This window comes from Cercospora kikuchii (assembly GCF_019650295.1).
Source record: "Cercospora kikuchii DNA, contig_00001, whole genome shotgun sequence".
NCBI lineage: Eukaryota > Fungi > Ascomycota > Dothideomycetes > Mycosphaerellales > Mycosphaerellaceae > Cercospora > Cercospora kikuchii.
The window spans coordinates 2,530,339-2,544,963 of NW_025408582.1; the positions used below are offsets into that span (position 1 = coordinate 2,530,339).

The 14,625-nt window shown below is 53.5% G+C and overlaps 7 protein-coding genes across 7 annotated transcripts; 5 read left to right on the forward strand and 2 right to left on the reverse strand.

Annotated features, from left to right (window-relative positions):
* Nucleotides 1-769: 769 nt before the first annotated feature.
* Nucleotides 770-5,359, reverse strand: CKM354_000095100 (lysophospholipase; the record flags this gene model as incomplete). The annotated part of the gene is made up of 1 exon (XM_044796058.1): nucleotides 770-5,359. One exon carries the CDS (start codon nucleotides 5,357-5,359, stop codon nucleotides 770-772), a length of 4,590 nt encoding a protein of 1,529 aa, XP_044651993.1.
* Nucleotides 5,360-5,789: 430 nt separating this feature from the next.
* Nucleotides 5,790-7,134, forward strand: CKM354_000095200 (uncharacterized protein; the record flags this gene model as incomplete). The annotated part of the gene is made up of 2 exons (XM_044796059.1): nucleotides 5,790-6,054; nucleotides 6,104-7,134. 2 exons carry the CDS (start codon nucleotides 5,790-5,792, stop codon nucleotides 7,132-7,134), a joined length of 1,296 nt encoding a protein of 431 aa, XP_044651994.1.
* Nucleotides 7,135-7,787: 653 nt separating this feature from the next.
* Nucleotides 7,788-9,612, forward strand: CKM354_000095300 (uncharacterized protein; the record flags this gene model as incomplete). The annotated part of the gene is made up of 2 exons (XM_044796060.1): nucleotides 7,788-9,182; nucleotides 9,238-9,612. The coding sequence occupies 2 exons, from the start codon at nucleotides 7,788-7,790 to the stop codon at nucleotides 9,610-9,612; spliced, it is 1,770 nt and encodes a 589-aa protein (XP_044651995.1).
* Nucleotides 9,613-10,652: 1,040 nt separating this feature from the next.
* On the forward strand, nucleotides 10,653-11,399 carry CKM354_000095400 (uncharacterized protein; the record flags this gene model as incomplete). The annotated part of the gene is made up of 1 exon (XM_044796061.1): nucleotides 10,653-11,399. The coding sequence occupies one exon, from the start codon at nucleotides 10,653-10,655 to the stop codon at nucleotides 11,397-11,399; it is 747 nt and encodes a 248-aa protein (XP_044651996.1).
* A 437-nt stretch (nucleotides 11,400-11,836) lies between these two features.
* Nucleotides 11,837-12,349, forward strand: CKM354_000095500 (uncharacterized protein; the record flags this gene model as incomplete). Its single annotated transcript, XM_044796062.1, has 1 exon — nucleotides 11,837-12,349. The coding sequence occupies one exon, from the start codon at nucleotides 11,837-11,839 to the stop codon at nucleotides 12,347-12,349; it is 513 nt and encodes a 170-aa protein (XP_044651997.1).
* A 429-nt stretch (nucleotides 12,350-12,778) lies between these two features.
* Nucleotides 12,779-13,302, forward strand: CKM354_000095600 (uncharacterized protein; the record flags this gene model as incomplete). Its single annotated transcript, XM_044796063.1, has 2 exons — nucleotides 12,779-12,869; nucleotides 12,932-13,302. The coding sequence occupies 2 exons, from the start codon at nucleotides 12,779-12,781 to the stop codon at nucleotides 13,300-13,302; spliced, it is 462 nt and encodes a 153-aa protein (XP_044651998.1).
* Nucleotides 13,303-13,399: 97 nt separating this feature from the next.
* On the reverse strand, nucleotides 13,400-14,554 carry CKM354_000095700 (uncharacterized protein; the record flags this gene model as incomplete). The annotated part of the gene is made up of 1 exon (XM_044796064.1): nucleotides 13,400-14,554. One exon carries the CDS (start codon nucleotides 14,552-14,554, stop codon nucleotides 13,400-13,402), a length of 1,155 nt encoding a protein of 384 aa, XP_044651999.1.
* Nucleotides 14,555-14,625: the final 71 nt, after the last annotated feature.

Sequence of the window (14,625 nt, forward strand, 5' to 3'; positions counted from 1 at the left end):
TTATATAGATGGGGCAATTCCTCGGGAGACGAATGGGTTCAAAGCATGTAAGGAGTTGCAAGGGACGAAGTGAAGCCATAACAGATCTGCTAGCTCATGAGCCGGCCTCCGTCATGCCGTGGACTACCATGACACGGCTCGGTGGAGGTTCATCAAGCAAGCCTCTTGTTACATCCGACGTACAAATCGGAGTCTTTCCGAAAAAGTCACATGGCGCAATCGTGCGTCAAAACAGCCGGACTGCTCTCCATATTTTCCGAACAGCCGAAGCGTCTCCTCTCCCTCCCACAAGGCTGAAGCCACCACAGCTTCGGCAGCTGTGCAACGCAAGTCCGGAACTGTTTTCGGGCGCAAAATCTTCGTTCTTCATCATGTTCACGGCTTGATCGAAGAAATCGTGGAGCTTGTTGAAATTCTCGATTTCTCGTCGAGCCTGTTGCCAGCCGGTCGGCAGACAATCTCGGCTCGATAGACGTGCAAGGTTACTCAGTGTTGGATCGAGGCAAACAGACCAGGATCGATATGGGCAACAGAAGTTTGAATTGGGCGAGACCGCTATTCCATTGCCTGCGTGAAGTCAATTTTCCAAACACGTGAACCCATGGGTAATGGATTGGGAGATTAAGAAAGATGGGTGTGCAGAGAGGGCAGAAAGAAAGAAGCGATAATTCATGCGGTAATGATGCCTGTATATCGCTAATATGTGGGTATCGTCAGTAGTTTTGTAGCAGCCTTCTCCCGGGAAACAGCTTCAATTTCGTCGTTGATCTCAAATACTTGCTCTCCTCGGCGCCATTGTCCTTCTCAAATTCCGCTCTTCTTCGCTCACAGCTTCCAATCCAGGCAGCACACCCTCTTCTCTGAGGTCGGCTAGGAACTTCTTGCCAAACTGATAGCCGACTTGATAGATCTCATCGAATTTTCCGAAATCCAGTGTACCATACGTCTCGATTGGCGGCCGCATGTACCTGCAGCCAGGTATGTTCTTTGCGCGTTCGAGATTATCAACGCTGGATACATACGCCAACCGTGCTTGGATCTCGCTGAGCGTTGGCGGGTTGGGATACGAGCTGAAAGGATTCCAGCGATTGAGTGAAGCCCAGAATCCGGACAGAGAGTCGCCGTACGCTTGAGGGGTATCGTCGTCAAGTGAGCCAACGTCGACGGCGAAGATCTGATCTGCGCCCAGAGCTTTCATGTGGGAGACAGTAAGATTGTCCGTGTAGCCTCCATCGAGGAGCATTGCGCCTTCATCGCAAAGTGGCGGCAGTAGACCTGCTAGCGACATGCTGGCGCGTACGTAGCGCCAGACATACCCACTAGTGTGAATCTCCGGTCTGCTCTTCGAGATGTTTGTGCTGTTGCAATAGTACTCCAACCAGAAGTCTTCAATCTGACTGTCGCCAAAAGTCTTGAAGATCCCGCGATTGAACTCATGTCCCGTTGTGTATGAGGCTGAGGGATATGTGACGTCCAAAGCGAACCGCCACATACTTCCCATCCTCCCTGCGAATTTCTTGACCCGACCATACATTGGAACGACATCTGCATCCTGGGCGTAGACGGCTCCTACGAAAGCTCCGATTGAGGTGCCGCCAATGATGTCGATTGGGAGACCAGCCTCTTCGAGGGCACGGATCACACCAACGTGGGCGAGACCACGAGCGCCGCCTCCGCCCAGGACGAGCCCGACTGACTTGCCACACAGCCGACGCGCCAGGCGGTGGAAATCGCCCTTGAACGGCGTCTCAGCGGAGAACAGAGGGGTCTGTCTGACTTTTCGCGACGTATATTTGTGGATCTCAGCTTGAATCACTTGCACGCGTTGCTTGATGGCATTCCCCAAACGCTTGCCAGCAGTGTGAGGATGAACTGGTTCGGGTGCAGCTCGGTAGGCCATCTGCACGTGGTGGTGGGAGCCGTTGATCCACGATCTGTTTCGGAGCCAAGCTCTGGTTGTGCCCGATGGGCAGTAGCGCTCGCTGTGGAGTAGGATAAGCTCTTTGCGTGCCGTGGTCTTGGTCGTGAGCAAGAATCGCTCATATTCGCCGATGGCAGGCGATCCTTCGGCAAGACCAACAAGATAGATGCAATCAGCTTGGCTGATGCAAGTCTGCGTCCATGGCGACTTGACGCTGGTATCCGCGACATAGATGACTATGCCATATTTCTCTTCTAGATCGGCTAGATACTGGGTCAGTTTCAACTTGCCCATCTTGCTAAACGCATGCCGCCCGAGGTGATTTAAGATGGAGCCCTGATTCAATACAGAAACGCCATTGGGCGTGCCGATTTGATTCAAGGCAGCCTGCAGCTTGTTGCTGAACTCCACCACAGGTACGCCAGCCGTGCATGGTATCACGGCTACAGTGCGAAGATTGGACGTGGTTGTCAAATTCGGTCTCTCGACAGCAAGTTTGTTGTAGCTCTCGTGCTCGTTCATCGGATTCTCAATCAACGCCCGCATTCGGGACGCTATGATCTTTGACACTTTGATCGTGATGCCGGGATGCTCTTGAGCCAAGCTGTTGAAGAGTGTCTTGGGAAATTTTGCCAGCTCAGTATCTCGGATTGCGTGCAGTGTGCCTGGTCTGGTCGACTCGGTCAACACTTCCAGCTCTCCGACACTATCACCTTGGCCGTATTCACCGATGACCTTCATCTTGTTGTCGTCGATTTCCTGGATCGCACGAAGGCGGCCATTCAGCACGATGTAAATTGCGTCACTTTCCTCGCTTTGATTGTAGATCGACTGTCCAGCGTTCACCTGCACCCACTCTAGTGCAAAGTCGATGTGCTGGATAAGTCGTGGTAGCAGGCTGGTCATCCGTTTCGCCATTGTCAACAGGACGATCGGATGCCGCTCTACGATCCTCTCAATAGCCATCCGTGGCAGAAACCCGACATAGACATCCGTTTTAGCAGTGACATTAATCAACGATCGATAAGACGACACCGTGCCCAAGTAGCCAGCGAGGCCGCCGGGCTTGATCAGATGGAGGCTCTTGTGCACCCTCCCGGACTTTCGGCGTCTGTGATGCTCAGAGACTCCGACCGAAGACGACCTCTTGTTGGATTGTGATGATTTTGTTCCTTGTAGCTTCGGCAGTTCAGGGCCACCCGGCTGAGCGAGAGTACCAAGGACATTCGAATGTCCCTCTTCCTCGACAGAAGCGCTGACGTCCAAAAAGCCATCAATAACATAGTATATTCCAGGGTTGCGTTCGCCTTCCTCCACCAACACCGAGCCTTGAGGAAAGTACACAATCTCAACCTCATTCCTCAGATCTTCCATGATATTTGCAGAGCCGCCGATGCTAAAAGCAGATGCGGAAGCAATCGACTCACCATCGTCTTGCGAGCCGTCGTAAGGGTCCATGAATCCAAAAGCATTGTTGTTGAAGACCGCACTCTGGCTTCTCCTGTCGAAAGACATCATACGTGGCGATTGAGCCACAGATTCTGATCTCTTGATGCTGTCTTTTGAGTTGGTAAGACCAATGGCTTTTGCCATACAGTCCATGATCGACTCGCGGAATATCGCATCCTCGTCTATTGACTCTTGTCGATGTAGCGTAGCGCGCGGGTTCAGACGTGGAGAGAAGTGCTCCCGCGCCTGACTCTTGACTGATGATTCCACATCTCCATTTGTTCGTGGGGTCGAATAAGGCTGAGAGAAGCTGCCCCGATCACCTCTAGCACGACCAGGCGATCGCTGTGTGTGAATGTTGGTGAGTAGATCGCCGGCACTCATGCCACCACGCTCGCCGCCAACCTCGGCCGAGTTCAGAGTACCGTTCTGAGCACTCATTCGTGCTCGCATCGCTACGTCTCTGTGCAAGGAGCTGCTCGCGCGCCGTCGCTGAGTCATTCGCGGGTTGTGCAACGCAATGCCTTTCGTGAGATCCTCTGGTTCTACACGCTCCAGATCCCTCCGAAATTTGTCTTTCAGCCTTGACAACGCTTCACCTCTTAGGAAATCTGGCAAGTCGTAGTTTGTGTAGCGATCCATTAGTCGTTCGGTTCGAAGCACTTCGCTTGTCAGCCCCAGATACGAGCTTGCGGTTGCTAAAGTGACACGCTGCAATCTGGTCAATATGACTTGCACGATGTGTGCTGTGGCTTTGGGGTAAATCCTCGTGATCCGGTGGAAAGCACTGGCGGGAATGATTGCGATTGTGGTATCAACTGTAGCCCGAGCAACAATATCTGGATGAGCAGAAGCCTTTCTCCTTTTTCTGGCCCGAGGATGCTCGGTGTGAATGTGACTTGGTCTGCGACTGGATCGTTGTTGGGGACCATCATCTGTGCTGCCACTGCCGTCCAAGGTAAGTGGTGGTGGATCTCTTGACGAATAGGGATAACCACTAAGCTGGACCGTAGAGGAAGCCCTTTGCCTCGAAACAGGTCGTGACGAGCCACCTGCCGTCCATTGCGCGCCATTGTCCGTACCTGAGTCGGGCGTCCCGCGATCATTTTGCTGATTCATACGAAGCTGACTTTTGAGGTTGCCACTCGAGTCGCTGGTGTTCAGTGCATCGTCTTCGTCGAACCTCAGCTTCACATTCTCTGTGAACAAAGCAAGAATGGAAAACAGAGAAGACATGGGTGCACCGTTCTTGACTTCAGTGAGCAATTGGTAGTTGCCATGTTCCCCAGCTCGATCTTCGACTTGATCTTCATCTGCCATGCCAAGCTCACTTGCAGACTCGCTGTCTTGCCCACGATTGGACTTGACAAAAATTTGGACGAGACCATCAACCACCAAGCAGAAGCCCTTTTCTTCCTCGAGTAGAAGGGTCTCGCCAGCGATCAGTTTTCTGGTCTGCATGGTCCTCGTGAGCTCATGGAAGACAGGCCTCTCCAGATAGCCGAAGACTTTGATGGCACTCAAGAATTCATCGAAATAATTTGCTAGGCCCGGCTTTGAGTCTGTCTCTTGCGAATCCGGGAAGATCTCGATTTGCGGCTCTTTGCGTTGTGGTTCTGGCGGCAGGCGAGAGTACATGTTCATGAACCTGTACCGCACGAACCAGCTCAGCGTTGAGGCCACGGCGACCAAGAGCAGCAGGAGCGTCGTCATGTTCATCGTGAAGGTCAGACTGGTCGACAAGAACGAGAAGAGCCATGTTGGTAGCGTGTACGTCACGAATGAGATAGTCCAGTAGAGGATGCTGGGCACGACAGTAAAAATGCCCAAGAGTAAGCCCCCAAGCATACTCAAGATGGACCGAGCAGACTCGGGAGTGCCGGCCGGGGAGTTAACAACGACGCTGCTATCGGGAGCAAAGGCGCTGGCTTTGGCAGCGAGCTGTTGTGTGGCAGCAGACGCCGAGGAAAACGCTGCGCTCCCATCCATGGCCGGCGACACGTGGGCCAGGTATGTGCTTTGGTGAGCTCGAGGCGCCTCACCAGGAAGAGCGCTGTGGCTCAGCACGTTCAACGGCGAATCACGCACTCCGCGTCAACATGGTGTTTCGTGGGGTAGTCGAGAGCTTCCGGCTGGCTCTGGACGTCTGCTGGTAGCTGTGGCCGTGGAATTGCTGCTGTGGTGGACACGATTCAGTCGGAAGCTAACGCGGCTTTAGTGAGGTGAACCTGGACTGGACTGATGAGAAGGTGCTTGTGACGTGCGGTGTGCGCCTGCCTGTGGCGCTCGCTTCATTGATCATCGGAACTACGTTTCCCCGGCGCTCTTTCCAGCGCGCGTCTTCCTTCGCATCCACGCTCGAACAATCGCACATCGCTGGACGCGCACGCTTTGCTGACTTCGCCCACCCCCGCGCATCATGTCCTCTGGGAGACCCGGCGAGAAGGTTGTGCACCAAGACTATATCGCGCGCATACGTTACAGCAATGCGCTGCCTCCGCCTCCCAACCCACCCAAACTGCTCGACATACCTGGCACAGGACTGTCGAGCGGACAATACACGAGTGCTGGCTACTCGTCGCGGCTGGCGCGAGATCAGCCACTGAATATCGAGGCAGACGCAGAGCTGGGCATGCCGATAGACCTGATTGGCATACCCGGTATCTTTGAGGGAAAGGAAGAAGGTAGGATGCGCATTCCGGGCGAGGGATAACTTTCGCTAATGTCGCGTAGCCATCTCAGCGCGGCCCAATGCTCGAGAACAAATACATCCTGCAGATCGAGCGCTGCTCAAACCACTAAACCAGCTCGGCAAAGCAAATGCATCACAGGGAGCTGTCTCCTTCTTACGAAGAACAGAATACAGCTCGTCGCAACAAGCACAACACTTCACATCCTCCACGTCGAAAGATCTGGTTAAGCTGCGCAATGACAACAAGAGGCGGAAACCGTCAGCAAACAAAGATGATCCGATCAACATCATGCGACACATTGTGAAGGGCTTCGACATTGCCTACCCAAAAGATGCGTACAAGGGAGAAGACAGCACTGAGAATCTGCGTGGTGCACAAGTAGCCGATGCCGAGCTCAAGGCATGGTCAAATCCCAAGCACCCCAGCAATGCCGACCTTAAGCTTCTCGATTCGTATCCGATCCTACCAGATCCAGACGCAATCCCTTCAGTAGGATTCTACATGATCATGAAATACAACGCAAACCCCTCAGAAATCCGCGACAGATACGACGAGCGTCTCGATACTGCGCTCATGCGACCCGTCGCCGACGAGAGCGCAGAAGAGCAGTACCAGGAGAAGCTACGAGAATGGCAAGAGTCAAATTCGTTAAAACCCGAGCCAATCCGGGAGTACGACTACGACTACTACCTCCCTACAGACGTAGAAGCTATCCGTGGAATCAAGAGAAGGCTGGATGTCAACGATCCTGAAAAGGATGAGGACACCCTTTACACAGACGACAATGGTGAGGGTGTGAAGTGCTTCAAGTACAAGAGGATACGAACGTACGAGACGAAGGAACAGGCTGGTGACAGACACAACACATACAACAACTCTGTGGCTCTCGCGTTACACGACGGTGATGGCGATGTGCAAAACGGACGCTTACAAAAGGGCGCTTACTTCTATCCGATCGTGCAGAGGACGTTACTGCGACCAAAGCGGAATACGCAAGCGTTGCAGTACGCAGCAGAATCGAAGATTGATGAGTTGAACGTAGTAATAGGCGATGCCAGGGCGGAGGAGTGAGCAATCTCGTGACGAGCAGCATATTCTCGAGGCTTGGCTATCGCAACAATTTCCAGCGAGAACAGTCGATAGTCGTGTACCACTACATCACGCTTCGAGGCGCGTGTTGAAACCGGCAGTACTTCCAGCGCAAGTGAAGCATCAGTGATCAGGCATGTTCCCAGTGACGTCGCGTCTGGCTCCGAATCCCACTTCACTGCGCGACAGTGACTCCGCGTGTCCGTCTCGCATAACTCCAACCTTGTAGAACACCTGCAGCCTGGCAGTGCGCGTTGGAAGTTCGTGTCTTCTGTCTCTTTTCTTTGTCCGCGGACGGCGTGCGAGCGGCCCCGCGCAGAGGACCGAGCCATCTTGACCGCTTTCGCCTGCGGAGACGTCGAACTGGAAAGCTTCTTTTTGGCGCGGTGATTGGACGCGACACACACTCGCCCGTCGGCCACGAACAACACTCGCACGCGGGCACGTGTTGACGAGACACGACTTGGACTAACCAGCAACGTCGGTGCAGAGCGACAGTCCTCCAGCAGACACACCTCGTCGCCAGACTGCAGCGGCTGAAAGGAGCAGCGGAGGAGAACCAGACCTCCCACTACCACCACCACCGCCCTCTGCTACACGTCCGCTGAGCCTCGAGCTCCACCACCGACCGCAAGATGCCTTGCTTCAAAGGCCTTGCGGTCAGCATACACACCGCTGACGGCCCCATTGCCGAGCACTCAATCCAGAAGCAGACTCGTCAATCGCGCATTACTACATACATCCCCGTACCCCCCGCCAAAGTCCCCTCTGGCTCGACATCAGGCAAGCCGGAGCAGTCCACCTTCGCGATCAGCATCACTCTCCTCACACCCGGGCTCAATGTACCGTACTCGACCCCGAAGCCCACGATCGAGGATCCCTATCCGCGGCCACGCATAGTGGGGAACCTACCAGGCGAGGGGAGCGAGAGAGGCAAATACCAAGCGAGTGTGCCTCCCTATGTCCCGCGAACAGACAATCCCAACGAGACCATAGCCGCTTATATCTACTTCGATGGGCGTGCTAAGGAGGAAGTCGCAACGCTGCTGAGGCGAGGGGAAGAGACGTGGGTTAACAGCCGCTGGGTGAGCGTACCAGAGTCAGAGGGTGGTGGCCTTGCTGAGCGCGAATTTCTATTCAGGGAAGTTGGATTAGAGCGGTGGCTCAATGGCTTGGATCTGGAGGGCACCGACCAGGCAAAGAAAGAGCGAATAGAGCGTCGGCAGAAGAGATTGGAGAAGAAGCGACAGAAGAGGAAAGAGGAGAAGGGCAGCGATGACGAGGACGTGAAACCAAACATCATGAGACGCAATGGAGTTCTACGATATGGCGGCGAGGACGGCTCGGTCGAAGACATGCAAGACGACGATGGCCTCTTCTCCTCAAATTCTGACTCAGAGGACGACCCTCCAGAGCCCGAAGCAGCAGGCCAAATCAAGGTCGCCCTGTTCCGAGTGCTCGCGAGTGGTGAGATCAAGCGAGGCGAATACTCCCCGCAATTCGATGCTCACGACGACGACATGGAAGCCAGCGAGGATGCTGGAGGGGGCGAAGACGTGGATCACACAACGAGCTTCGCAAAGCCAAAGACACTGGACCCCAAGACCATCAGCACTCAGACTGTGACTGGGCTTGATCCCCCAGAGTCACCCTATGCGGTGTTCACGTTCTTCTATCGTGGCGAGAAACAGCTGAGAAAGATGGGTATCTTGTCAACACCAGCCTCAGAGCGAACTCCGCAGTCGAGTGGACGTAGGAAGTCTTCGGTCACGGATTTCTCCAAGCTGGGCCCTCTCAAATCGCAGGGCACAAAGGGTTTCTCAGGGTACCGAGACTCCACCACAGCCAAGCGCAAAGGCAAGGAAAAGGATGTCGACGCGATGGACAGTGATGCAGATGACGAGGAGGACGAGCGATTGCCAGATGGTAACGACGACGTTGACGGCAAGCAGGAGAATGGCAATACACATCTTTCGCCGGAGGATGCCAAGCGCACTAACGAGGTCGCTGAGGGTGTGCAGAAGATCAAGGTAAGTCTGATGTCGACATCAACTAGCAGCAAGAGCGCTAACTTGTATGATAAAGCTCAAGCGACAGCATTCTGCAGACCCAGTTGGTGACCCGAGCGCATTGCGCAAGTCACCACATGTCAAGAGCGAAGAATCGACAGATGCTGGAACACCACAATCAGTCAACTCCGTCGCTGCTAACGCTGGCACACCTCCAAATGGACTTGCCCCACCTGCAAATGACGGATCAGACGCTGTTGCCAGCCCCTTCAAGCGACAACGAGCCAGTATGCCAGGTTTAAACAATGGCATGTTCACGAGTGAAGCTGGATTCTTGCCCTCCACTTCTCTCAGCGCGCCTTCAGATGCAGAGCATTCGAAAGCAGCATCAACTCCAGAGGTCAAACTCGACGCACCGAAAGACGATGACAACATAGACGAAGATTTGTGACTGCGCCACCACCGTGATCGTCCTTCCGCACGATTTTTGACAAGATTTGAATGAGGATGCGATTGCGAGATCTGCTCATTCTCAGCGAACTCCTGGATATGATGGCATTCGGTGACGTCCTCGTTCCACAACGGAGCATACTGAGCTGGGCGCTCGCGAAGACCTTGCACCAAGCCTGACTTTGATGGGGCTTCCTGGGCGAAACGTGCACACTCATAGCTACTCAATCATCGGATCTGCGATAGATCAGAGGGCGACGGCTAAAGAGGCTGCACACGATTATCTGCTGCGGAGCATCACCGGAGCCGATTGTCAAGAGATGGCACTTTCGGTGCACCTTTGAACTTAGCAGGCAGCGCGCTGGTTCTCGCGGAACTTTCGCGGATGAGATAGAAGAGGTCGAGTACAACCTGTGCTCGATGGAAGCGCTCTTCAGCTCCGCTCCTCTAGTTTCTTCTATTTCTCTACTTCGGACTTCTGCATGATGAGGATAAACGGCTTTGAAAATTACGGATGGGACACCAGGATACCCTCTTCGCTGCACGCAGAAATACATAGATGGCCATAAAACGATCATTTTCGTGGAAGTTGTTGCTCGTTTATATCACTTCCTGCGGCTTCTCCAGCCCGGCGTTTGTGCTCATTTTTATTTCAAAATCTTTCACGGCTGTTCACGACGAATGAGACAGAGGAAATTGGATGGACTCGATGGGACAATGCCGGAGGTCTTCTCGATTCTTGTGAGAGGATGTGTGTGCTAGACACATGCACGCCTTTGCTCTAGACCAGAGTGCGTAAGAATAGAGCAGGATGAACACGTAGATCAGAATCGGAAGACACGTCTGAATTCAGGTCTTCCTTTAGCCAAATGAACAAGGTAGGCGAGACAAGTGAAACATTGTGTCTTTGTGATCGACTTAAATTTTCCCTCCTAACATTCACTTTCTGCACTATATTTGCAGCTTTACTTTCATTTCCCGAGCCTACAACGCAAAGCCTTGGGTATCGAGCATTTCCAAGAGCAGAACACGGCACTGACTATGGCTACTGGAAAGAAGCGCGATATCGCCAACCTTCAGTCAAGTGCGGACGAAGGGGACGAAATTGAATCTGGACGATCAAGCAAGAAGCATTGTGCCCAGAACCCAACCGATGAGAACCCCTCAACCACGAAGGTCGCTCTCGATGAGAGCGAGGAGGACATATTCCCGTTCTTCGCCCTACCACGAGAGCTACGAGATATGATCTACGACGAAATGAAAGAAAAGCGAACCACAGAATTCGACACCAAGACCGGTCTTCGTGCATCGACTTACGCCCTGGTGCCTCGAAACACAGCCATCTCTCGCCAATTCTACGACGAAGCGATGGATCGTGTTGAGGAGCTTCCAGAGCTGAGATTGACCGACACCCACGGCTTTCTCTTCGATGATCCCACTCAAATTCCTGAATGTCTGAACGCCACGACGGTCACATTGCAACTTGGGGTGGAAGAACTCCCCTTCGACCTCACAGGACACGAGCAATGGGTTAGGCTGTGGCTGGCACGAATGTCTAAACTCGAGGTTCTTCGGATCCGGATTAACGTGTGCAGCTTGTGCGCTGCGATGTTGATACATATGATTGAACGATCGAACTTCTGGTTATATCTGAAGGGATTGCTTGAGTTGAAGGTATTTTGTGCTTACGGGGACTTGTTTGATTTCGCTGAGGAGTCCGACTCGAAGCTTGTTGCCGTGTGGGCGAAGAATAGCGGCGAGTTGGAGCGAGTGGAGTTACCTGCGTAGCGCTGGACTTGAATTTGAGGCCGCAATCAAAGGAGACAAACAGATCTTGTTGGACGGGAAGGGAAGTCGAGCAAGACAGACTGGTAGAAGGATCAAGGCGCAGTCGATTTTGGCCGAAAGCTTGGAGGAAGAGCCGAACAATAGGTCCTGATTTATTGCCAGCGAAGACACAGCCGCCTCTGAGCGCCGTTCCTTCGCCAAGAAAGAGTGGCTGTGGTATGAACGCGGCTCGCGACTATACCGTTAGAGTTGCGCTATGAATCCTTCAGCTGGAGGTGGCCGACCTGTGACGTCTGTTGTTGGTTTTACTATTAGTAGTGTAATGCATTCCGTCCTAATGGTGAACGCCTGCTCCACGTCGAATTCCAGAAAGGAAATTCCAACTGTACCAACACCAAGAAACAAAAGTCGTCAGGATCAAGACCACATCAACGAAAATGAGATCAAGCACCAAGCTCGCTACGCTGCTCCTCATTGCTGGGATTGAGGGCTTCACCTTCACAGCTCCAGACACATCAGCACCCCTCAACCTCTCCGCGCCCAGCATCGAAATCCGCTGGGACAGAGGCGATCAACCTTACAATGAAGTAGACCTTCGATTCAAAGCCTCGAGCGATGGCTCCACTGGCTTCACATACTACCTCGCGGACAACATCTCAATTGCCGACGGCAGCTTTACTTGGCGGCCTGCAAACGTATCGGAAGCTTTGCAGAGCACACAAATTGTGCTTTCGAAAGGGAAGGATTTCGCGTTCGAGGCTCTCTTGCACAATTCGAATTCTAGTGCTGGGGCCGAAATCGACTCGGAGATGTATTCTGTCACGGGTTATCCATATATCGGATCAAAGGAGGGGGGAGAACCAAGAACGTTTGCGGCAGCAACTTCAGCGCAGACGCGTGCTGGAGTGGTGATGGCTGTGCTGGCGTCGATAGTTGTTGCTCGTCTGTAGATAGATGAATGTGCTCATTTCGACCTCCAAGTGCACAAGGGCGTGCAGCTTTGTTCGCGCGTCATCTCAGGCCACTGCTTCCCTTGTGCCATTTTACTTGCATGCTGTAGCAACGCCGTGCATGCCTTGGCTGTACCTCCACAGGTCGTGCAGTCTTCAAAGAAAATGGGGTGCGTCTCCTGTCCGGGGTGCCCTCCGGCCCTCCGCAATACCCGTCCAGCTTCCCCATGCGCCGAGGCTCCAACGACGTCAGCGTAGAGCTTCCTCAAGGATTACACGTCCAGTCGATGATACCGGCCGTGTTTAGGCGAAGGTAGGTGCTCTCAGTTCATGCGAGCAGTCTCAACCTTTGATGCACATAACACTGCTAGATATTCACCCACCTGCCCAAGAAGCTCCCTGAAAGAATAGCAAGACAAATAGAACACAATGGCAACACGCTCAGTTCCCCAGCTCTCGCTCGAGGCAGCTCTCGTAGCCTCACAAGCGGCTCAAGAGAAGGCGAAGTCAATGGGAATAGGTACACTACGCCTCTAGCAACCGTTCCGACTTGAGTATGTCCTAACGTGTGATGAATCAAAGACTTCAACATCGCGCTCGTCGACAACTCACTCTACCTCCTCCACTTCACCCGCATGCCCAATGCCAAACTCACGTCCGTCGACATCTCCATCAACAAAGCATTCACCGCTGCAGGGCATCGTGTCCCTACCTCAACCTACACAACAACCACGAAGAACTTTTTGCCCGGAGGTCCTGGCTACGGAATCCATAATTCCAACGGCGGGAGGTTCACATTGATCGGAGGAGGTCTGCCTATTGAGATCGATGGGCAAGTTGTCGGCGCCATTGGAGTGAGCACGGGTACACCAGCTCAAGATACGGAAGTCGCACAGGCAGGAGTGGACGCACTATTAGCGTGGAACAGAAGGCGGGGAGGCAGTAAGCTGTAGCTGTGTGCATCGAAGCGAGATGATGTGATAACGATGATGATTTTGTACGATACTAGGTCCTTTTGTTCAGGCGCCAAATCATTCACGGCTACACATATCAAGCCTTCTTCCTCTGTCGCGCCTTGCTGCGCGTTGACGCTGCAGGCGTTGCGTCGTCAATCTCGTCGGCTTCATCGTCTTCAGACTCCGCGTTCTCAGCGAACTCCTCCCCGACTTCGTCCGCATTCAGTTCAGGGCCCGGACCAGGGCTCGCGGGTGAAGACGGCTCGCCCGTCATCTGCTTGAGTATCTTCTTCTCCTCGCTCTCGACGCCATTCAGGGTGTGGCATGAGCTGCACCTCCACTTCCCAATGTCTTCCAACGTCCTTGCTCCTGGCGGTGCTTGACCGTTGACTAATCTGCAATTTTGGCAGATCAATGCTATTCTGTTCTTTGCTTGTGTCTCGTCTTCTCCTAGCACGACATCCATGATTCGATCATACCATTTCGGTCCCTCTGTGATATACTGTGGGGGCTGACGGAGAGCTGGCGGTCGGCTGAAGTTGTTCTGGCTGAATGCGTTTGGCGCAAATTCTTCACCAGGCCCATTTTGCTCAGGTGCAGGTTGTGTGGGCGGTCGATTTGGTGGATGCGGCGCAGGGCCTGCTGCGTTTTGCGGTACTGAAGGCTGAACACCTGGAGGTGGCTGTCGGCTTGGAATGTTCGCAGTCGGCGGTGGTGCAAAGCCGGTTCTGGCCTGCGGTGTATGTGTCCGATTACCTGGACCGCCTTCTGACTGCCTTTTGCCCTTCAACTCGGGGACCGCTTGCTTCTTTGCAGGTGGTGACCCGCCGTACTTTTCCAGAAGCTGTTGTGTGCTGTCATATTTTGTCGCTGCCTTCAGTCTCTTTATTGCCTCATCTCTTTGCTTATTCAGATCATTAAGATGTTTCTGCGAGTTCGCAATGCGGTAGTTGTAGAAGGCGTCAAGGCCCGTTCGTACTGCATAGATGAGCAGTGGGGTGCCAGCGATGGCGGAGTATTCGACAGCGCCCCATTTGTCCCAACCAGTGACCAATGTCAGGATAGCAGTGATCAAGATATAAGTGAAAGAGGTGTAAAGTGTCCACAGCACTTTATAGCGCCGGCGTCTCTGCTGAAATTGCTCGTTTTGTGCGGTGGCCTTGTTGATCTTGGTGGACAACTGGCTGAGCTCCTTCTCGAAGGCGGCGGCGTCGCTGGAGCCGCCTTTGAAGGGCCAGAAGGAGACCATGATATGTCGGCCGCGTCGCTACCGGACCATGGTGGTTTTCGACATTACCGATCAGGTGTGCGTATCGTGGT